Here is a 22,993-nt window from a genome sequence, read left to right on the forward strand (position 1 = left end):
ATGTTTGATGGACTAAGTCGAGGACAATTTTCAACCCTTACCTGGAGGGCTTAATACAAACCTGCTGAAAATCGGAAAGAAGTTACATTCTCTATCCTCAACAATCCTGTCACTAATTAGTATGAAGTTTGCAATAAAAAAACTTGTCAATACAAGTGAATACAGTGAAAAAGTGGAATTTCTTTTCCCCTCACAAAGAGTTCCCAGTCCTGCAAGTGATCATCAGTTTTCTACAGTGTTGACCAAAGAAGCAGCAGAATTTGGGACTATTTTATTTTGTGAGATGACAAGTTTCATGACTTCAATTATCTTGAAGAGTATGGCAACACAAAAAGAAGAGAAAAGGGAGAGGAAGACTTAAGAAAGAATGGATCAAGAAAATCAAAGAATAAATAAAGTAAAAGTAGGAAATAAATAAAGCAAGAGGGAAGATGGGAGACAAAGAAAAATGAGAAAAGTCAAAGACAAGAAAGCGATGAAAGCACAAAGAAATTTAAAAGTGAGACCAAGAAAAATGACAGAATGAAAGTGGAAGGCAAGGATAAATAAAAAAGGCAGATAATAGATATAGAATTAAAAAGCAGACTGGTGGAGACAATATCGAGAAACCAAAGCAAGAAATAGCAGAATGAGCAAGGAGTATGAAAAGGAAGCAAATAAAGTAAAAGATATCCGGAATGTGTCATCTGTTAATGCAGAATTTTGGGTGAGCAATAATTTCAGATTCCACTGCCATCAAATACTTGGAATGGAAGGCAACAACTCCAGTCTTATGATTGTTGAGACTTGGTCAACAGTTTCTCCACTTCCAAAGCTCAGTGGAAGTTAAAAGCCTTCAGCACAAACAAAACAAATAATTTTGTTCTTGAATCATAAATTCCACTTTCCTGTGGCATCCTGGAAACCAGCGTAAGCTTTCCACTCTTGTTTTTTTTTCCAACAGTCACTTATCAGTTTACAGAGCTGGGTAAAGATCCTTTCAGCTCCCTCACAAATAAATAAGAGGCTGCTTATTAATTATGCAGGATTAGTCTAATTATAATTCTGCAAAATTAATTTGCAACAGAAGGCGTGCAGCAACATTCTGGGAAATTTGCATGTTAAATGGAGGGATTGGAGCATAATATATGATAATATATGCACTTTTTTATTTTAATTCAAAATTTGCAGCTGCATATGGTATCGGTGGAAGAGAAAAGTCAGTTTATGTTAAATGAAGCTGACAAATATTCGATGAGGCACTGTCAGCGGGAATGTATTGATCAAGGATCATTTTTCCTCCGATTGGTTCATCCAGTCAGAACAATCCATGTGTATAAATGTAAAGTTTGACAGAATACATAGTAATTTCAAACTCAAATCCAACTAGGCGACCAGAGCATACGGGCTTCAAAGATTCTTGCACACTTCTTCTCCTGAAAGCACTGACTCAAGGAACCTTATGTTTTAAAAGATGGTAGCTGCACCTGAGCCAGTGTGCTATTTTACAATATGTGTGGGCTGTGGCAAGATTTGTGGCAGAAACAGGCAAGATGTCCTGCAAGGCCCATCGTGACTTCGGGATAATCTCGCTGCATCGTTTACACATTTACAAAGCAAGGCCACAGATTCATGAGACCACAGCAACATGTAGTAATGAAAGCTGGGAGCCATTAGCCAAAGACTGCCCACTGTCTTCTAACATTGTGCTGGAAATCAAAAGTGCACAACAGGTTAGAAAATGGCTACAACTGTAACTGGAGTGGGTGGGAAAGAGTCTCTTACCTGTGAGGAAAGGGGCTGCAGGACTCATCAATTTCAGGCGCTTCAAGGAGAAAGAACATTGCACATACAAAGACCAGGCTGGAGACCACCATGGTAAGATGGATATCAAACAACAGTAAGTCCGAATACAGAAAGGAGATAGAGGGCTTAGTGATGTGGTGCAATGATAACAACCTCTCTCTCAATGTCAGCAAAACCAAAGAACTGATCATTAACTGCAGAAAGAAAGGAGAACATGTCCCAATCTACATCAACAGAGCAGAGGTTGACAGGGTTAAGAGCATCAAGTTCTTTGGAGTGACATTAACTGATAACCTGTCCTGGACATCCCATGTACATGCAACGGTCAAGAAGGCACAACAACGCCTCTTCTTCCTCAGGAGGCTCAGGAAATTCAGCATGTTCCTCAGGACGCTTATTAACTTTTACAGATGCACCATAGAAAGCACACCATCTGGATGCATAACGGCCTGGTAGGGCAACTGCTCTAACCCGGACCGGAAGAAATTAGAGAAGGTTGTGTGCACAGCCTAGACCACTATGTAAGCCAACTTCTCTCCATGCACTCCATTTACACATCTCATTGCCATGGAGAGGCTGCAAATATCATCAGAGACCCATCCCACCCTGGTAATGCTCTCCAACAACCTCTTCCATCAGGCAGAAGATACAGACGTTTGAACACATGCACCAACAAGTTCAAGAACAGCTTCTTCCCTACTGTTATTCAGCTGATGAATGGACTCTCTGACTTCAAATAATGTCAATCTTATTTCGCTCATGTCCTGTGTGACGTAACTTGAGTGCCTCACTCTGTCCGAGTTTTTCTCACCCTCTGATTTGTATGTCCTTGCTTCCTATGATCTGCCTGTACTGAGCACAAACAAAGCTTTTCACTGTACTCAGATACAAGTGACAATATAACAAATCAAATTAAATCAAATGGGGTCAAAGTTGTCCTATATATGCCTTATTCCTCTTTTTTCCACATGTTGCAGCAGGCTCTCAACAATGGCATCAAACCACGATACATCCTTCATGAACCTGAAGAAAACCATCATATTTGCACAATTGCATTGGGGGTATACAGACACTCAAATAGCTGTACAGCCAAAACAGTGACATTGCAGTTTAAGGACAGCCCATTGAAAAGTTATGGAGAGTGTGCAAGAAAGTAGACTTGAGGTCAAGATGAGATCAGCCATGGTTTTATTAACAAGTGATTGAGTACCTACTCCTGTTCCTAGTTCTTATGTTCTGAGACATACATGAGAAGTTACGTTGTGCAATAACATTGATGCCACCCATGTGCCCTTTATAGGTTTCCTTCCTTCTCTCCCTCCCACTATGTCTCAATGTAATCCTTTTTCCTTAGCTGTGATGGCAGGAGCTTGCTCAACCATAGGGCCCTTTGGACCTGAGGGTATATGCATCTGGGTGGCCCTGACATGCTCAGGAACATCTTGCCAGAGATAAGTGGACTCTCCTCGGCTTGAACTTCCAAGGTTTGGTGCAGGACAGGCAGGGTGGAGGTGGAGGGTCTGGCCGCCACCGGAATGTCCTGACAGGAGATTTCTGAGACTTTTGAGAGGTCTTTGTATGATTCCTCCTCTGGTTGGATGCCTGCTGGCACCACACTATCTCTTTGTTAAGAAGAGGCACCTGGTGAGCTCGCTAGGTTACCTGTTACCATATGTTTGGTACTGAGGGGCAATGGTTGGGGTGAAAGAGTGCACTTTTCCAGCAAACCATGAGAGTGCCGGACATGGCTGTCTATGGCAGCCACCAAACTGTCCATGGAAGCAGCTCGTACTGCTATATGGTTTGAGTAACAAGGACCATTGTGTTTCACATACTTGTCTGCTGGTCCAGATCATTCCTATGCCATATTGGACCAAGTCCCTGATAGCTGATACCAGTGGATCCTCCCCTGCTTGAGGCTGGGTAGATGCCAGATCTCCAGCGATTCTCTGGGTGACAGTGGCCTGCACATTTGCTCCCCTATCAATTGTGAAGCTCTTGCAATGAGATGCTCACTAGTTTATGCCCCAAATTACAAACGCAAATGTTCCACTGAGGTGTCAGTATCTGTGTTGGTGGGGCTGCAGGAGACTGCCATGCTGATGCTTCCTCAGATATGTTGGACATATGATCTTCAGAGGTTGAAGAGTTGGCTTCTGGTGGGGCTGGCTATTCCTCAAAGTAGAGCATTTCTGCAGTACCTGCAAGGTAAAAGATAAAGAGATTGTCACAGAGAGCATCAGGAGTGATGTACAGTGAATGAAACTGACCGTAGGGCTACTATGAGAATTGCAGTACAATGACAAGTGGTACTTACTCGATTGGCAGGACATTGATGTCTCAGCATCCCTTCAGAAGACTTTGGTCTCTTTTTGTATAGACGAAGGAGCTGAATGTTGGTACACTTCCACCCGTCCGAGTCCTTACTGTGGGGTGCCCTCTTCTGGTTTGAGAGAAAAGGAGGAATTGAGTGAGGTGAAAGTGGATGACCTAGCTGTTAGCGCTGGTGCAGATGGTCGAAAGGTGGTGAAGTGTCAATGAGTATGCAGCGCACAGGCCATGCAGGATCAGTGGCATGGACATTGGGGCAGGGAGCAAGTGAGATAAGATTGTGCAGGCAATAGTGGAATATCAGCCCTGGTGGTAAGTGTGTATAGTAGCAGAGATAATGAGTGTGAGCTGGTAGGAAGAAGAGTGCAGCACTTACCGTGACAGAGCAGAGAAGGTCATTCTTATGGCTATTTGATTACACCATGGAGTTGGAATGAATCCAGGTGGTGATATCAGACCAGATTGCCTCAGAGAAGAGGGACACTTTTCTTCTGCCCCTCCACCAGGACCTTCAACTCCTTGTCAGAGAATCACAGCCCCATCTTCCCCTTGTCCAACATGTTTAGAATGGCAGCTTCGGAATGCCAGTGGTCGCCCAGATGCTCAGCAGCCTTTTTAAATGTGCTGCAGGAGGAAGGGATGCTGGTTTTTCAGTGTGTACCTGATGTGTGTCAAGTTATTCTGGGTTTGGTGCAGAGTAAGATGGGGATAGAACTCAACATGAGGGCAACAACAGGATGGGGTAGGTATTTAATGAGGTGCATTTGGTAAGATATGGTGAGAAATCTCATCAACCTTTATGCCAAAAATCCCTCCAAAAATTCAACTTAACTTGCAATTAGCCAAAAGAGTGCAAGGTTCAGCCCAACCTTTCTTTCTTCTCTTTTCAATCTTGATGATGAAGAGCGCAGCAAGCCCATTAAACACCAATTTTTCAATATGAGGTTCATTTTATTCGAGAGTGAGACAAGTAACTGAATTCCAATTGTATTGAATCTTTCATCTTGAATTAGCCATGTCTGACTTTATAAATATCCTTGCAAAGGAATATTAGAAGCAAGACTTTCTGTCCGATTTGGCTAAATGTTCTGCTCTCAATCACACATAATATCCAAAACTAATACCAAGATAATGACAGTGGATCATATAAGTTAGCTCGTGAAAGTGATTGCAGTGACCAGTGAATTTTGAACCTACGTGAGAATTCTTATCCAAGTCAACCATCCTACATTCACTAAGCATCAAACCTCAAAAACAGCATTTTCCTGATAAACCAGGAATTATCATCATAAAACTCAGCAGGTTAACATTAGTTTTGCAATAGGAATGTGTCAAAATATTTTAAAAATCAAGATACCTCCTCATCAGATCCACTGACAAACTCTCTTTCCAGGAATACATCTCAAAAGTGTGTGCATCCATTTATGCCATTTGAACTGCGACTTTCTCTGCCAGGTTACATCACTCCTGTATTTCCCTGGTTCTCTTACTGGGTTAGGACTGCACAATTGAAATTTTTATACCTACCTTTTTACTGATTTGAATTAAATGTTTAACTTTTATACCTTGGTGTTTGAACCCTTTCCTAAAAAAGGTTTTCTCAGATCATTAAGAAAATTCCTCTTGCAACCTTTATATATTGGACTGAAAGGGTTAATATTGAGGAATGTACCATCCACTGTGATGATTACATATGGACTTAAGACCAGAACAGCTTGTGATCTCATAACCAGATCAAGATTTCAAGGCAATCTGTAACTGGATGTCAAGATGCAACAAACCCCTTATAAAATAAAAGAGCTTCTTCTTTTCTGTAAGTGGTTTTCTATTACCACCAGACCAGGCAGGCCCTGTTGGTGCCTACATGTAAAGACGATGGTGAGGGCAAGATTGTCCAAGCTTGGCAGGTGTCTCCAAAGTAGAAAGGTAACTCCATTGTATCCTGTGTTTAACAGGCACTGCAGAGGACAGTGGATGGCCTTCCTCCTGACTGAGGACCCTCTGCAGATTGTGGGGCTGATATGCAGGTTGTGGATTATGGGGACAGGCAGTCATGGAGACTGGGAAGTAAGGTCAGAGGTGGCTTTCAGTAGTTATTCTCCTGCTCATGTCCATGGACTTGATCATGCTCAAATTATTACAGGCCAGGTTTCTCACGCCTCCAAAAGACACACAGCCTGTGCAGGTATGCCAATTGGGTGCACAGCTTGTCAGTTGCCCTGCATGGAGCAGCAGAAATTGCATATAGGTGGGAAAAAATCCTTATATGGTCATTATCTGACCTCTTAAATGGAAGTGGGAAGGTGTTTGGTCTTAGTCCCAGCGATAACCCACCATGTGTTCAAGGTCTCCTGCCTCCTGGGCTGAATGTAGCTCAGAGGATTTCATTCATCATGTCAGCCAGTATTACAACCATTTTCACTTCTGCATGTTACAATTCATGAAAATATCCCGAAAGCCTCTGATCGAATTTTGTTCTCATTTGCCCTTGGCTCTTTTACTTTCTCTATTTTTTGTTTTCCTGACCACAGATCTTTTGGCCACAGATATGTTTCCAACTCTGGATAAATCCCTGGATTCTTTTTTTCAGTTGTTCCTTTTCCTGAACAACACAGAGCCCATCCCTTCAACCTCATCTACTCATCTCCTCAGTCCAGTGAGAATAAATACTTTTATTGCCTCACATACTGGCCCAGGTTTGTTGGAAAAGCATTGATGTTGATGTCTGCTGATGTGAAACAGATTTGTATTCTTAAAAAGCCATCACATTTGAAGCTGAAATGTTTTTCCATAGTTTTTTGGGACACTGGAGCCTTCAGTACAAAGATCCTGTTTCTTTGAGTGTGATTAAATGTTTGTTATAATACTTCTAAATGGTTCCATGTTGGGAAGTTGGTTCTCCCTTGTGATTATATAACATAGTGCACGGTGGAGTGCCACTATGGATTCAACAGTCTATAGATTTCCAGATGTGCAATACATTAGGAAGTTTACTGGGATAGCAGTGTTTAGTTCATCGATGCTCTCATGTACCCTGCATAATCTGGGTATGTTCTACAATCTAAATCCTGCATCCAGTCCAAATCTATAACTGGGGACTCCATCTAACTAGTTTCATGATTTCATTCAGTTCGAAGTCATGATCCAATGTTCAGTCATTAGAAACTCCATATTTCAGGTCAAGTTCAGTTCATAGTTCCAAAGAGTAGAGTGGTAATTCATCCAACTCCAATATCCATCTGTCCCGTCCATCATATATGCAGTTCTAATCTATGTTTGGTTCAACATGACTTGATGAGTCCAATGTATTGCAGTTACTGTGACACGTCCTTTTTTCACAAATCTCTACTGCAGAAGGATTTGGACAGCTTAGGAGAGTGGGCAAAGAAGTGGCGTGTGGAGTACAACAGGGGAAAGTGTGAGGTCATGTACCTTGGTAGGAAGAATAGAGGCATGGACTATTTTCTAAATTGGGATAAATTTCAAAAGTCTGAAATGCAAAGAGACTTGGGAGTTCTAGTCCAGGAGTCTCTCAAGGTAAACTTGCAGTTAGGAAGGCACACGCAATGATGGCATTTATTTCAAGAGGATATACTTCTGAGGGTCTATAAGGTTCTAGTCAGACTACATTTGGCGTATTGTGTGCTGTGTTTGGCCCCATATCTCAGGAAGGATGTACTGGCCCTGGAGCGTGTTCAGAGGAGGTTCACGAGAGTGGTCCCAGGAATGAAAAGCTTAACTTTTGAGCAACATTTGAGGACTCTGGGGCTATACTCGATGGAGTTTAGAAGGATGAGGGGGGATCTAATTGAAACTTACAGAATACTGAACGGCATGGACAGAGTGGAAGTTGGGAAGATGTTTCCATTGGTAGGAGAGACCGGGATCCAAGGGCACAGCCTTAGAGTAAAGATCTTTTCGAACAGAGATAAGGAGAAATCTCTTCAGCCAGAGTGTGGTGAATCTATGGAATTCACTGCCACAGAAGGCTGTGGAGGCCAGGTCATTGAGTATATTTAAGACTGAGATAGATAGATTCTTGATCCTAAAGGGGATCAAGGGTTATAGGGAGTAAGTGGGAGAATGAGGTTGAGAAGCTTATCTGCTCTGTTTGAATAGTGGAGCAGACTCAATGGGCTGAATGGCCTAACTTCTGCTCTTATGTCTTTTGCACTTAAGGTGCAGATATCAAGTCTCCACTTGTGAAGATCATTACCTTGTGAAAAAAACTGCTTTTGTCTTAAGAGTAGACTATCTGTTTACAACTTCGTACACCAGTGATATTAAATGCAATTCAGGACTTTTAAACTTGTACTTCAGTCACCAAAATCTCCCAGTTGTACTCACTGTTGATGCATCTGTCCTTCTGACTCCCACATCATATGAAGGGTTCCTTTACTCTCTGTGAAGGAACAATAGGATTTAAACTTCTGTGTTCACACTTTAGAATGCAGTTAAAATCCACTTTCTCTCAAAAAGACAAAGAATTGAAATCTTAGTGTGTGTGATACTAAGGACAGAACTTACACCTAATATCTCTGAGGACATCCCAATGTGCTTAACCGTCAATAAAGTAACCTTCAAAGTTCTCCACTATTGTTTAAAGACAGTCACAAACTCAAACAGCAAAGTCACAAAAATCTGGCTGGACTCCAATTTTCTGCTCTCCATAAACTTCAGCTTGTCCAAAACTATGGTACCCCTGTCCAAATTGACATAAAGTCGTATTCACCAGTTTATTCCTGTGCTCACTGGGTTTGTATTAGTTAAACAACACCTCCCATTTCAAAATTCCCAGTTCTGTTTTTAAGAGTTCATGATTTCGCACATGTCAATCTCTGCGATATAATTTAGTCGCAAAATCCTTCAACTACCTTTGTTCTTCTAGTTCCTGTTGTGCATCTCAATTTTAATTGCTTTTTTTGCCTGGTTCAGATATGGTCAGCTGAAGGGCCTTTCTCTGTGCTGTCAACCTCAATGACACCATTTAAGATCCTGTAATGAGTTCTGGAATTACCCATCTCAACCTCTCCCCCTCTCTTTCCTTCTTCGACCAAGCCCTCATCTTACATGTAAGCACACAAATTAGGAGCAGGAGTAAGTGACTCAGCCCTTCAATTCTTCTCCATCATTTAGCAAGATCATGGCCAATCTAATTGTAACCTGAAATTCACATTCCCACATATCCCGATAACCTTTACCTCCTTGCCTGACAAGAATCTAATGGCCTTAAAAGTTTTCAAGGACTCTGCATCGATCAACTTCTCAGGAAGAGAGTTCCAAAGACTCATGATCCTTTGAGAGAAAAAAATTCTCCTCATCCTGATTTCAAATAGGCAGCCCAGACTTTTAAACAGTGTCCCAAAGCTCAACATTCTCCCAAAAGAGAAGGCATCCTCTCCATATCTACCCTGTCAAACCCCTCAGGATCTTGTATGTTTCAATCAAGTTGGCACAATGGCTCAGTAGTTAGCACAGCTGCCTCACAGAGCCAAGGACTCTGGTTTGATTCCAGCCTTGAGAGACTGTCGGTGTGGTGTTTGCATATTCTCCCCATGTCAGTGTGGGCTTCTGCTGGGTACTCCGGTATCCTCCTAGAGTCCAAAGATGTACAGAATAGGTGGATTTGCCATGCTAAAGTGTACAGGATTGTACAGGCTAAGTGGATTAGCCAAGGGAAATGCAGGGTTACATGTGGTGGGTCTGGTGGGATGCTCTTCGGAGGTCTGTGTAGACTTGATGGCCGAATACCCAGCTTCCACACTGTAGGGATTCTACGAAATCACCTTTAACTGTTATAAACTCCAGCAGATACAAGCCTATTTATCCAACTTTTTCTTGTAAGACAACCAACCCTACATCTCCCCACACCAACCCCATCGTCAATCCATGCAGTTGCAAGTAGATTATCTCTGAACTACCTCCAATGCATTTACTTCCATCTTCAAATAAGGTGACCAATACTGTGCAGTGTTATATTCAGAAACAGACTCACCAGTGCCCTGAGTAACTGAAGCATAACCTCCCAAAATTTGCATTTGAACATTATGACTATAATCATGAGCCCAATAATACCATTCTGTTCGCTTTCCGATGGATAATATACTTCTTTTTTATCCTTCTTGCCAAAATAGATACTTTCATATTTCCGACATTATACTCCATTTGCCAAACATTTGCCCACTCACGTAACCTATCTATCTCTTTTTGTCGCCTCCTTCAGTCCTCTTCACAACTTAATTTCCACCTTATGTTTGTGTTGTCAGCAAACTTGGCAACCACATTTCGTCTTCCTCATTGAAGTAAATCATGAATATAAATTATAAACAGTTGAGACCCAGGAATTATTCCTGTGACACAGGACTCTTGGATCATGCTTCCAGAAGAAGACCCATTTGTGCCTCCTCTCTGCTTCCTGTTAGTCAACAATTTTCTCTTCATGATTTAATAACAGAGCATTTAGAAATATATTATCAGATTGACCTAAATCACCATGGTTTCAGAAAGGGGAAATCATTCCTGACAAACCTACTAGAAATCTTTGAGGAGGTTAAAAGTAGGATAGATAAAAGGGAAGCATGGATGTAACATATTTGGTTTTCCTGACGGCATTTGATAAGGTAGCTTGGAATCCCATCCTAAATGGAATGCTTGGGTTGAAATCTCTAAGGAGAGCTGTGAGAAGTTTTAACTACAGACTGAGGCTCATTTAATGTTATGACATTACTTTCTCGTGAGCTCAAGTCCTGATATGGGGTCTGAACACATTATTTTCATAACTCAGGGGTGAGGAGCACTTCCAAATTGTGCAAGTTGACATTGGGAACTGTCAACCCCAAAATTAACCAGGATGTTAAGACCCAGGTTATAAATCATGATCTGAATGTACAACTGTGAATAAGCAGTGTCACTTGACTATGAAAACCTTTCATAGAGATGTACATGTGAAAAATGAAGGTGAGAACAAAGCAGGTTATAACTTTCATTTACATAGCAAAAAGGAAATGTCAACAGGTTGTATCAATAGTAGTTGTCATTCCCATTTGTCATGTTTCTCACTGGTCAAGCAAAGCATATCATTATGTAGTACAATAAATATGATCAAACTGTCTTTAAAAAAGACTTGTTTGATACATGTATCTTGCATGGTTTGCCGACATTTGTTATATTCAGGGTTCACAGTATAAATGAATTAGCTCATGAATCTTCAACACAAGGTTCGGAGATGCCAATGTTGGACTGGGGTGTACAAAGTTAAAAATCACACAACACCAGGTTATAGTCCAACAGGTTTAATTGGAAGCACACTAGCTTTCGGAGCGACCCTCCTTCATCAGGTGATTGTGACAATCACCTGATGAAGGAGCGTCGCTCCGAAAGCTAGTGTGCTTCCAATTAAACCTGTTGGACTATAACCTGGTGTTGTGTGATTTTTAACTTTCAACACAAGGGTGTGACTTCAATCAAAATTCTTGCTAGGTATGAAGTTTGTTCAGATGACTCTAGGTTTGGTCACTCAGTTTAAAGTCCCCCAACCTCTGATTAATTGTGTAAAGTTTCGTCTGTAAAGCTCAAACATGTGTGTTTGGGTTCAGTCCCTGAAGTTCTTAAATGTACTTTAATATGAAGTTCAATCCAAACAGTTCCAACACACAGTATATTATCAAAAAATGTGCTTTACAGACAGCTTTGATTGCACTTTTGGGTTTTCAGTCAGAAAATGTATCACCATGTGATCATGTTCTGCACTCCAGAGAGGGAACTTTAAATTCCTCAGATTTCAACCAGAGCATTCCAATTAGGATGGGATTCCGAGTGGCACACAGCCTTGATGGTTGTTAGTCTTATATTATCGCATGTTCTCTCTCACTGTTTTCTTTATATTGAAAAGTGAAAAGAGCCAGGGTTCAAAATGCAGAACGCCACAAGTATTGTAAAAAGTAGAAGAGTCAAATCATGAAATAGCTTGGATATAAAATGCTTATTTCTGAGAAGGATTTGATCAAAAGAGTAAAGGAATACATTCAAGTTGACACATTGCAATATGTCTTGACTGAACACTGTGAGAATACAGGGGGGGCACTGACAGCTCAATGAGATTTGGAGAAACTCAAAAGAAAATCAAGATTGAGGAAAAAGCAAGAGACTCACACATATGGACAAAGAAAAGCAATTGCAGGTGGGGGTTGACAAAAGTACTGATAATGAGTCAAGCATCTTTTCTGTATTTTGCATAAAGGCATGACAGGGTCTCTAGAAGTAATTTGTCAAATGTGGGACAGCATTCTAAAGTTGTGTTGGAAGTAGACTTAACAAATAAAAGAGATAAGAATGTTGTTCTTTCTCGGTTTGCTGCACTACAACTGTCATACAAGTAATTAGTGGGAGGCTTTACCTGAAGGAATGTGCTCCACTTCTCTCAATAAAATTATATTGTTCTCGACAAGATAATTTCTCTCGTCCTATGAAGAACTCTCACTGGACCTTCTTTTGAGAACACTTCATTTGCAATTACAAACTCATAGAGTCTTTAAGGTATAAATCCACACCTCAAATCTCAGCCCAGGAGCTTTGGAATTATTTTCAATAATTGTGTCAGAATTTAATTTGAATATAAAATCATTGAGCTGTCAGTTGAGACATCCATACTGGGACATTAGACTATAGCAAGCTATTTGCAATCAGAAAGAGAATACAATTTAACTCTCAAAAGGCCTAAATTAATATTTCTGCATCACTGAATATTAGGAAGCAGGAAAAGAGTGACACAAAAGACCAGAAGAACATTTTTAATTAACTTGCTGATGACAACAACAGTATTTTATAAGTGAGGTATGGGTTAATCTCAGGGGGCTCCATGGATCCAAAGCCAGCGGAGATAGCAGCCTGTTCAAAGTAGAAGTACGATTCAATAAAGCGAAGAAGCCGTACAATGTTTACTATAGATTAGAAAGATACCAAAACACCTTCAGGACTTTGCCAGAAGCATAGATAGTTTTTATTATAGGCTACCATCTTTAAAGTACTTTATGAAGTTTAGCACCTTCCTATCCTTTTTCCATTCAGAACTGGAAAAGCCCCATCAATGCACGATATTCCAGTGCAACATGAGTTTGAAGGATAACAGTTGATCACTCGATTAGATGTTTTACAGGTTTCCAAGTTCATCACTGATCTTACAAACTTGAACTACTGGATGGTTACTTTTGAAATTATTCTGGTTTGCTCATGTATACCTCCTCCAGACCAATCTTTTTTTTCTCGACTTGATGAATATGCTTTCCTGTTGCCTTACACCATCATCCTCATTGTCGATTTATCTCTCCTGCCTTTCAACCTATCACAGAGCTTCTCTCTTATTCTGTACCTCCTGCCCCACCTCTTAAGTTGCTTAAAACATATTAAATGTTGGTTTTCTTGACTCTGGTGAAAGTCATGAACCTGAAATGCTGACTTTTGCTTATCTCTTCACAAGTGCTATGTGACCTGCTAAATATTTCCAGCATTGTTTTTATCACACACACAGTTCAGTTTCTAATTTCACATTTCAAAACAATCAACATGTCAGAAGGGGAAAATAAGGATTGGATTGTGAACTCAGAGTTGAGGATGAACACAGGGAGAGAACAAGAGGCATTCTGAGAATACAATTTGTAAAAGAAAAAATTCATGGATGTGGCCATCGCTGGCAAGGCCACAACTTTACACCCATCCCAAGTTGGTCTTGACAAGGTGTTACTATGTTGCTTTCTTTAGTGCAACGGGATGACTTGCCAGGCCATGTCAGAGAGCATCTCAGAATCATTGCACGTTGCTGTGGGTCTGGAGTCACATGTCGGCTAGACTGGGTTGGGATGGCAGAATTATTCCATAATGCACATTTTGTTTTCCAATACCCAGTAGTTTGATGGTCGCCACTGAGATAGCTCCACAGAGATTGATATCCCGTCACTTAGACACCCTTTATTAAGAGTGCACAGTACTTGACACTGATCTGGCTTCCTCATATCCAGCTCTCAGTGTGAACAGAACCTCTGACATTACTGTTTCTACCTGTCATCCAGGACTCCCTGATTGGACCAGGTTAACAGCCTGGTTCAGGGAATTCAGATTCCATGAGGTCTACCTGGCTGATGTCATAACAATCACTGCAATCGTTACTAATGCTCATTTTATTCCAGGTTTATTAAGTGAACTGCACTGTAGCTCCCCAGCAGTGACGGCATGAAAATGGTTTACTTATCATTAGTTCAGACCTCGATATGAGCACTGTTTCCTGAAACCAGAGTTATAAATATCACAAAAGTATGAAAGAGAAGGAACCCAGGAGAGGATTTGTTCATCAAGGATCTGGCTCGGGTAACTTGTCTACATAAACTGGCTGAGATGGAGATCTTTTAATTACTTTTGGGAAATAAAAGTAACTCATGTTCCTGATCCAGAATGGCTTATCATTCATGTCAGCAAATCTATTGTCCCTTTTTGCCAAGGAAGGGCTCACCTCTGATATATCCCCCTAAATGGTAAAAATAACTCTTGAGACATCTAGGTAGGAATTTTCCTTGTAAAATTCTGAGTCCTTCCCTATGACAAGATACGATAGATGAAGGAGAGGTTCCAGGTTCAAGAGACATAAATCGATGCAAAGATGTCAAAAATGAAGATTACTCTTGAAAATTACAAAACAATGCCAGTATGTAGTACAAAATTTCTGAAGATGTTGAACTGAAAGTTGCACAAGATGGCTGACATTCTGGGCTTCTCCAAGTTATAATTTCAATGTAAAACGAGGATCTCTGAACACATTGCAGAATCTGATCAGCTCTGTTCACGTCTGATATTTAAAACCTTAAACTTGATCGGTTCCTGTTTTCTTGGCACAACCCCACCCCCACTTCCATCTGGCTTCAGTCAGTAGTGGTCCCTTGTGTCAAGCCGTTAACACAGGCCTCTGGATATCGGAAAGCATGTACATAGAAATGATGGTAAACATTCAGTGAGTGAAAGAGAGCGATAGGAAATATTAACCTGCACAAGTAAAGAGACTTGGCTGACTGCTTTTTTGGAATACATACCTCTTCACAACTACCTCAAGTTCATGGAAAATTTTAGTAATCTTTCTCGGTATCCCTCAAAGGTCAGAAATGCCCGATTTGTCTGAGCTATGGTAGATCCCAAAAAATGGAGAAGACCAAAAAAGGGAAAATTAAAATTGTCTCTCATTCTGTAGCTTTCCTGCCTTCAACTTTATCGAGAAAAAGTACAGCTTCAATTTATATAAGCCTCCTGTGCCATCCTAGTTTCACACACTTATGTTTTAACTCTCACACAAATCCACTAGCATAAAATTAGCCCATGTTCCTGGGCAATCAGGACCGCAGGAATTTTCATCCTAACAGTTTGCAAACACATTCTTCATAACACAAAGGAACATTTATGTCATGAAAGATGAAGAGAAAAGATGAGGTAGGTTTTATGCTTTATGGAAAACAGATGTTTGCTGATCCCAAACCTACTGGTTGGTAGGAGTCTCAGAGCATGTGCAGCAAGGAGGTTTTAAACAAGATCTAGGCCAGGCCTGCACCAATGGGACAGAGATTTTAACAAAGAGAAAGGGTTCAAGAGAAAACACCGTAGTAGGCAGTAGTTTTTAAGAAAGAACCAATTTGTTGTATCAGCTTTCTAATGCTCCATAACTCTCAGACTTCTGAAACCCAAACTCCAGCTTGCCATCAACATTAGTCAACAACTTGCATTTATATAAAGTCTTCAACATAGCGAAGCCTTTCAATGCGCTACATGGAATGTTAGTGAGCAAAATTTGACAACAAACGACAGAAGGAATGACAAAGGCAGATAGTCAAAAGTTTAGTCAAAGAAGTATGCTTTAACTAATCTGAAAGGAGAAAAAGAAGGTAGAAAGATGAAGAGATGCAAGGAGGGTACTCCAGAGACTAGGGCCCATATACCTGAAGGCACAGACAAGAATTGTGGAGAGATTTAAATCAGGAATGCTCAAGAGACCAGAAGTGAAGCAGAACAGGCACTCCAAAGGTTATAGTGCTGGACGAGATTTCACAGCTGGTGAAGAGTGAGATGCTGCAGGGATCTGGAAACAAAGGATGAGCAAACAAAGATGAGAATTTTAAAACTGGGTTAATGGCTAAATGGGGTGCTGTGAGTGAGTACATCAGGGGTTGCGCAGAGTAGAATATGTGGGGTCAGCAGAATGTGCTAAAATAGTCTGGAGGTAACAAAGGTACAGTAAGTGTTTCAGTTGTATATTAAGCGTTGAGTTAAGGTTACTTCAGGAATCAATGATCGGTAAAAACAGCAAGTATTCCCATTCCTGTAACCCTGCAATTGAGTAACATAACTAGGGGGAATGCATTTATGGCAGTTGGATCGGAACAATATTAAACTGAAGTGGTCCCCATTACTGCCAATATTGACTGTACAGTACCATTCAGAGAAAATAGCCAATCGGTAATTTATCAAGGATGACCTGTTCTCCCAGAACAGTAAGCTGTTGAAAAATCAAAATCTTTTGGGGAGGATATGATAAAAAATATCAGAAGTAAAATTAAAATATGCCTCAGGCAAAAGAAACAAACTATATGTCATGCCTACAAATAAAAGCTGCTTTTAATAAACAAATAAAGAAAGGTTGCTGTTTTAATTCCACTTCATCAAGGAACTGTCTCTCAAACTCTGACCTCTCAAAATTCAATGAACTGGAACTGAATGGCTATGGATTTTCAGACGTGTTCATCTCAAGTTTTAAAAAGTGCCAAGATTTAATAGTTCTTTTGTTCAAAATCATTCGAGAGCCATTGTCAGCCTGAGAGCAGCAACATTGTGAAGCAGTGTTCGTGCCTGTGTCTGTCTTGAGGGGGTTGTGGGACTGCACTACAAAATGTGGTTGTCATGGTGACCAGAAAAAATGAAACCACTTTGAGTTCACCTGGGACCAACAGCCACACATCTGCTATTTTAAGAGCTGGGCTTCTGGAATCCACCTTAACCCTTTCTGGTGATACTGCTTTCCTCTTCTCTCCTGAAGATGTTGACTGTTGTTGGAAGATGGTTCTCAGGCAGTAGCCAGCAACCTTGCATTTCTGCATCGGAGTGATCATTCTTCATACACTAGCCTACCCATTAGTCAGTGATAGGCAATCAATGAAGGTTTGAGGTTAGGAGAAGGAGCTCTGACTTTCATATCCCTTCCCTCATTCAGGTCTTGGAAGACAATTGTAATGCTCATCTGTTTGTCTGCCCCCATACTTAGGCAGCCGAAAAATAGAGACAGCAGTAAACCTGTGTCTACCTTGCTCAATTTAGTTCAATCCGTACTTCTTTCACCAACAGACATAATCAGGAAATTCACATCTGCTTTCTGAAAACATCACATGACAGATTTAGAGTTTCCATTCTGCTGTATGTTTGTGTATCATGGTCACCCCAAGGTAACTTCAGACAACCAAGAGAGTACATTATTTCTGTCAGTGGGAGGTCACACATCTCATATTATGGATGAGATGGCAGCCAATATCTCTGTGGTAGAGAAATGAGAAGAAATATCTGTAGATTCCAGATCTCAGTGGAATTCCTCATCCAAGTCTTTGCGCAGATGCAATAGATGCAATGCTGCCTCTCTTTAGTGTCAGCTCAGTGACTTAATTCGGCTGAACACGGTAACTATTAGCCCCAGTGCAGAAGCTAGAATTAAAAGCTTATCTAACGGTGACCATGATCCCACCTGTCAAATTTGAGGTTTCTTGTGGAACAGAAGATCGAGGTTCAAGCCCCATCTGCGACAGATTTGTAACATGCCAATTGGATATGTAATTGGCTGAACAGCAGAAGACAGAGAATGTTGGCAGAAGGTTGCTTTTAGGACTGAAGACCTGTCACTAGCAATGTTCCACAGTGATCTGTTCTGGGTCCTCTTGTGCTTGTTGTCATTGATATGAATGATTTGGATCAGAATACAGAAGGCATGGTTAGTAAGTTTGCAGATGACACCAAAATTGGTTGCATAATAGACAATGAAGAAGGTTTTTTAAGATTACAAAAGGATCTTGATCAAATTGACTAAAAGACTGAAAAATGGCAGATGGAGTTCAATTTGAATAAATGCAATTTAGTGCAATAAATGCACTTCAGTACAACAAACTGGGGCAGAACTTAAATAAGTAATAGTAGGGCCTTGGTTAGTGTTGCAGAACAGAGGGACCTAGGGGTTCAAATGCATAATTCTTTGAAGTTTGCATCACACATGGACAGGATGGTTAAAAAGGAATTTAGCACACTTGCTTTCCCGACTCAGTAGTTTGAGCATAGGAGTTGGGAAGTCATGTTCAGGTTGTACAGGACATTGGTGTGACCTCTTCTGGAATATGTGTCCAGTTCTGGTTGCCCAGATAAAGGAAGGATGGATAATTATTAAGCTAGAGAGATTTCAGAGGTGATTTACCAGGATGTTGCCATGTATAGACGGTTTGAGTTATAAAGAAATGCTGAACTGTAGGAGGTTGACAGGTATCCTTGTAGAGGTTTATAAAATCATGAGGGGTAGAGGGAGGGTTAATGGGAGGTGTCTTTCTCCTAGGCTGGGGGATTTCAAGACTAGGGGACATTTTTTTTAAGGTGAAAGGAGAAAGATTTAAAAAATACATGAGGGGCAAATTTTCACACAGTTCACGTGGGGAATGAACATTCAGTCGAAGGGTGCAGTTATGACATTAGATAAGTACATGAACAGGAAAGGTTTGGAGGATACTGGCCAGGACAGGCAGGTAGGACCAGTTTAGTTTGGGATTATGTTCAGCATGGACTGATTGGACCAAAGGATCTGTTTCCATCCTGTATTACTCTATAACTACATGTCTGATTAAAAGTTTACAGTTCTTTAATGAACAGTAGCGACCCAATGCTTGGGCTAGTTCACTATTCAAAACTTAATCAAGCAAATGGCATTAATGCCTGTCCTTCCAGCATAGCTTTAAACATAACTCACATACAGAAGCATTTGCAGTTACGACTGCATTACAGAATTTTGCTTTCGCTGAATTTGCCCTCTATCTTTCTTTCATTATTTGATTCGGAAGCATGGAAGATAATCAGGGGCACTCTACAGTTTTCCTTGGTCCCTCTTTCACAGTAATATGACTTGTTAGATAGCTACCCAAACCTATAGTAGAGGATAAATTTATATCTTGATTCTCAAATGAAGTTCCTTCATAGAACACTAAAATTCATTCCAAATGAAATTTGGTTGAACACAAACTGTAGGAATATTACAATGAATAGATTGGGATCTTTGGCAGTTCCATCTGTGAAAACACAGGAAGTCTTCTCTGCGAAATTGAAAAATGTTACTCTCATGTAATAATACTGCTATTCCTTAGTGTGCTGTTTGGAGAGTGGAGGTGTCGACACTTTGCATCCAACCTACCATGAAACCGATGTGTGCATGCTTGAGTAAGTGGTGCAGACCAAAGTTATTCCAATATGCACCCATATCATACCTGAGTGTGTTTGCGAAGTTAGTCCATCAGAAGTCTAACTAATGTCTAAACAGTGCTATCCCAATCCTGGAAGTGTCTGATGCAACAATGTAGAGGGGACTTATTCTGGATCAAACCTTCTGCTGGTCGTGGATTGGGAATGTTTGATTGGACAGTATAAAGCAAGCTTCACTCTGTACTGAGTGTGCTCCATAGTCTTTAACACAGATTGTGGAGAGTTAACTTTACTCTGGTTCTCACCCACACTGGAACTGCACTGGGGGTATGCAATGGGATGGTATCAAGGGACCTTTACGACATATCATACCAGTACCAGCTATGGCACAGTATGTTGGGACAGTTCAGGAAAAGCTTTATTAGTACCTAACCAGTGGTGGACCTGCCATCAGAATGTTTCATGAGAAACTGCGGGGAGGAGCTTTATTCTCTAACTCATGCTGTCCAGGTCCTTGCGCTGTTTGATGTTGAATTTTAATTCCTGAAGTAGGAAATATTTCTTCCCAAGCATGAAGAACAAATGAAATAAAACTGAAGATTGTGCAGGCAGCAACCATATCAGAAAATGACTATTAAAATATCTGAAGGAATGAGAACATGAGAAAACAGGATGTTTTTCTTATAATATCAATTCAAAGTCATTATTTGGGGCTGACTGTTGGATATGAATCAAGAAATTCTTGGACTGATTATTGGTTAAGTGTTGCTTCATTCTGATAGGCACTAAATTATGCTGTGCTCGAGATGACAAAATACACATGCTATAGGGATGGATTCAAACCTTTAAAGCAAGGACTGGCCTCTTTCATTTTACATCACCATATTGCTTGTTGGTTTGTAAGGATTCCAACTGACAATATTCTTCAGATTGTGAGTTGACAAGGTTGCCAAAACTGAAGCATATAGGTCAGGATGGTTCAAGATTAACTGTTTGGTCTGTACTGACCTAATGGATCAATTCCATAATGCTTTTTAAAAACACATTTGTGTGTCAATATATCAATAAAACTTAAAATTTTGAAACCTCATTCTTGATTTAAAGACTCTGCTATGTCAGCAGCTTTATCCAGCCATTCAAGATTTCTGTGCTTCTCTAGTTTGAGCTCTTGCACTTGAATAATGTCATCATTGCTGGCAGTGCCTTAAGCTGTTTGAGTTGTCAGCTTGAGAATTCCCCTCCCGAAAGTTGCTGTTTCTCTTTCTCCTCTCTTAAGCAACATCTTAAAACTTTCCTGATATGTTAAGATTTTGGTAATGGCATTAATATCACTTTTGATGGCTTGGGGCCATATTTTATTTGTGAATGCTCTTACAAAGTGCTTTGGAGGTTTTACAATCTTATACATACAAGTTGTCACAAATATGATGATCCATGAAGTTGCAGGTCTTCACTGAAATCTTAAATGATGATCCACATTTGAACCCTACTCTCAACAGAAGCTGCATTCTACGATACAATTACCCTGTGGCCCCAAGAGAATCTTGGAATGGCACAGCACAAAAGGAGTCCATAAACCCCATCATGCCTGTACAAACTCTTTAGAAGAGTTCTCCATGGGAAAAGTAACCAGCCAGTGATGCTGACTGAGGACAGAAATTTCTCCTTAAACTTAACCTGAAGAACGAATTGATATGGAGTGTCCAAATTAAGAAAACCAAAGGATCAGTTGATGGCACAATAGAGGGAAATGAATGAGAAAAATGTCTTGGGTTAAAATAAACCTGTTCTCCTAATATATTGAGGTTTGTACTGCTTTGTAACAAAAGACCAGGAACATAACTACCTCAATGACTGCTTACCTCTCATTCAGCTCCACCTGATCCCTCTTTCTATTTCATCACAAGGACCTCACTTCACTTGCTTGCTTCTTTATCCGTCACTGTACATAATGTTATTTCTTTCGGCACTTCTGCCAGTCTCCTCTCTGCTTCTATTTGTTCTTTTTTTGGTCTGCTCTCATATCCTGTCTAATTCCATCCTTTGCAATGGGCTGCCAATTAAACTTGTTTTACTTTATATGAACAGCAAGAGATGTTTTCTTGACATAATACTGACAGCAAGTGGATTTTACTACAGTATGTTGTGCTTTAGAGTGTTACATTGACAAGGATTTTTGTTTTGTTTTCAGATTCTTCTTAAAGTTCTTCCTCAAGTGCAATCAGAATTGTTTGAAAACAGCCGGAAACCCACGAGACATGCGCCGATTCCAGGTACTGTTCAAAATTCCACACCCATCCTTGAGTATTTCACCAAGGGAATAAGTGAGGCTGAAGATTCCTCTGGAAAGGGACAGCATCATGCTGGTGAGCTCCTTTACATTTCTGAACAAACTGTGGGCAATGACGGTCACCACAGATATCTTGTGGAACCCCAATAAATAATAACCTCCTTCTAAACTGAGAAGCCTGACTGCTCTTCTTGTTCCCGATCCCAATAAAATGATACGAATTGCTACGTTTGCGACAAGTGTCCTGGCTGAGATGGGGTCACTCAGCCCAAAAGGGGGCACTGATACCAATAGGCTCCTAATCAGTGAGCTCAGTAACTCATGAAAGGAAATGTAAAATAATTAGAAATAACCAGAAATAATTTTGAATATTCACAGCTGACACTGAGAAGTTTCAGATAAAATTACCTGTGGGGAGCAAGTGAGGTGGGATGGATCATACGGTCCTTTTGCCTCTTGCTTCCCAGAGTCTTAGGATAAATTCTGTCTCCATTGAGGATCTTAAATAAAATTAGCTCTGAGAATCTTAATTTACTGCCTGATATAATGACCTGACCTACAGTTCATAACTAGAAACATAGAAAACAGTAGCAACAATAGGCCATTCAGCCTTTCAAACCTGCTTCTCCATTCAATATGACCATGCCTCATCCTGTTCTTCAGTCCCCTGTTCCTGCTTTCTCCCCATACCCTTTGATCCCTCAGAACTATATGTAACTCTTTGTTGCAAACAGTCAATGTTTTGGCGTCAACTACTTCCTTTGGCAGAGAATTCCACAGGCTCACCACTCCTAAATGGCCTACTCCATATCATTAGAATGTGATCCCTGGATCTGATTTCAAAACTAACTCATAATTTTGAATCTCACCCACAGAGGTCAGAGGAGAAATTGTCATTTTGGTCCAGTGCGAATGTTTTAATGATGTGGGGGTGCCAGTGTAGGACAGGATTGGACAAAGTTAAAGATCACACAACACCAGGTTATAGTCCAACAGGTTTATTTGGAAGTACTAGCTTTCGGAGTGCTGCTCCTTCATCAGGTCGCTGTGGAGCAGGATCATAAAACACAGAATTTATAGCAAAAGATCACTGTTATAAATTCTGTATCTTATGATTCTGCT

At 40.6% G+C, this 22,993-nt stretch overlaps 1 protein-coding gene across 6 annotated transcripts in view; it reads left to right on the top strand.

The window, feature by feature from the left end:
- LOC140459661 (transcription factor COE2) overlaps positions 1 to 22,993 on the top strand; it is a 265,010-nt gene that overhangs the window by 144,600 nt on the left and 97,417 nt on the right. For all 6 annotated transcript variants that reach the window (XM_072554002.1, XM_072554001.1, XM_072553998.1 and 3 more), the window contains one exon: positions 21,773 to 21,854. In XM_072554002.1, coding sequence (XP_072410103.1) covers positions 21,773 to 21,854 — 82 coding nt within the window. The remainder of the gene's footprint in view (positions 1 to 21,772; positions 21,855 to 22,993) is intronic.

This window comes from Chiloscyllium punctatum, chromosome 35 (genome assembly GCF_047496795.1).
Source record: "Chiloscyllium punctatum isolate Juve2018m chromosome 35, sChiPun1.3, whole genome shotgun sequence".
In the NCBI taxonomy this organism is placed as follows: domain Eukaryota; kingdom Metazoa; phylum Chordata; class Chondrichthyes; order Orectolobiformes; family Hemiscylliidae; genus Chiloscyllium; species Chiloscyllium punctatum.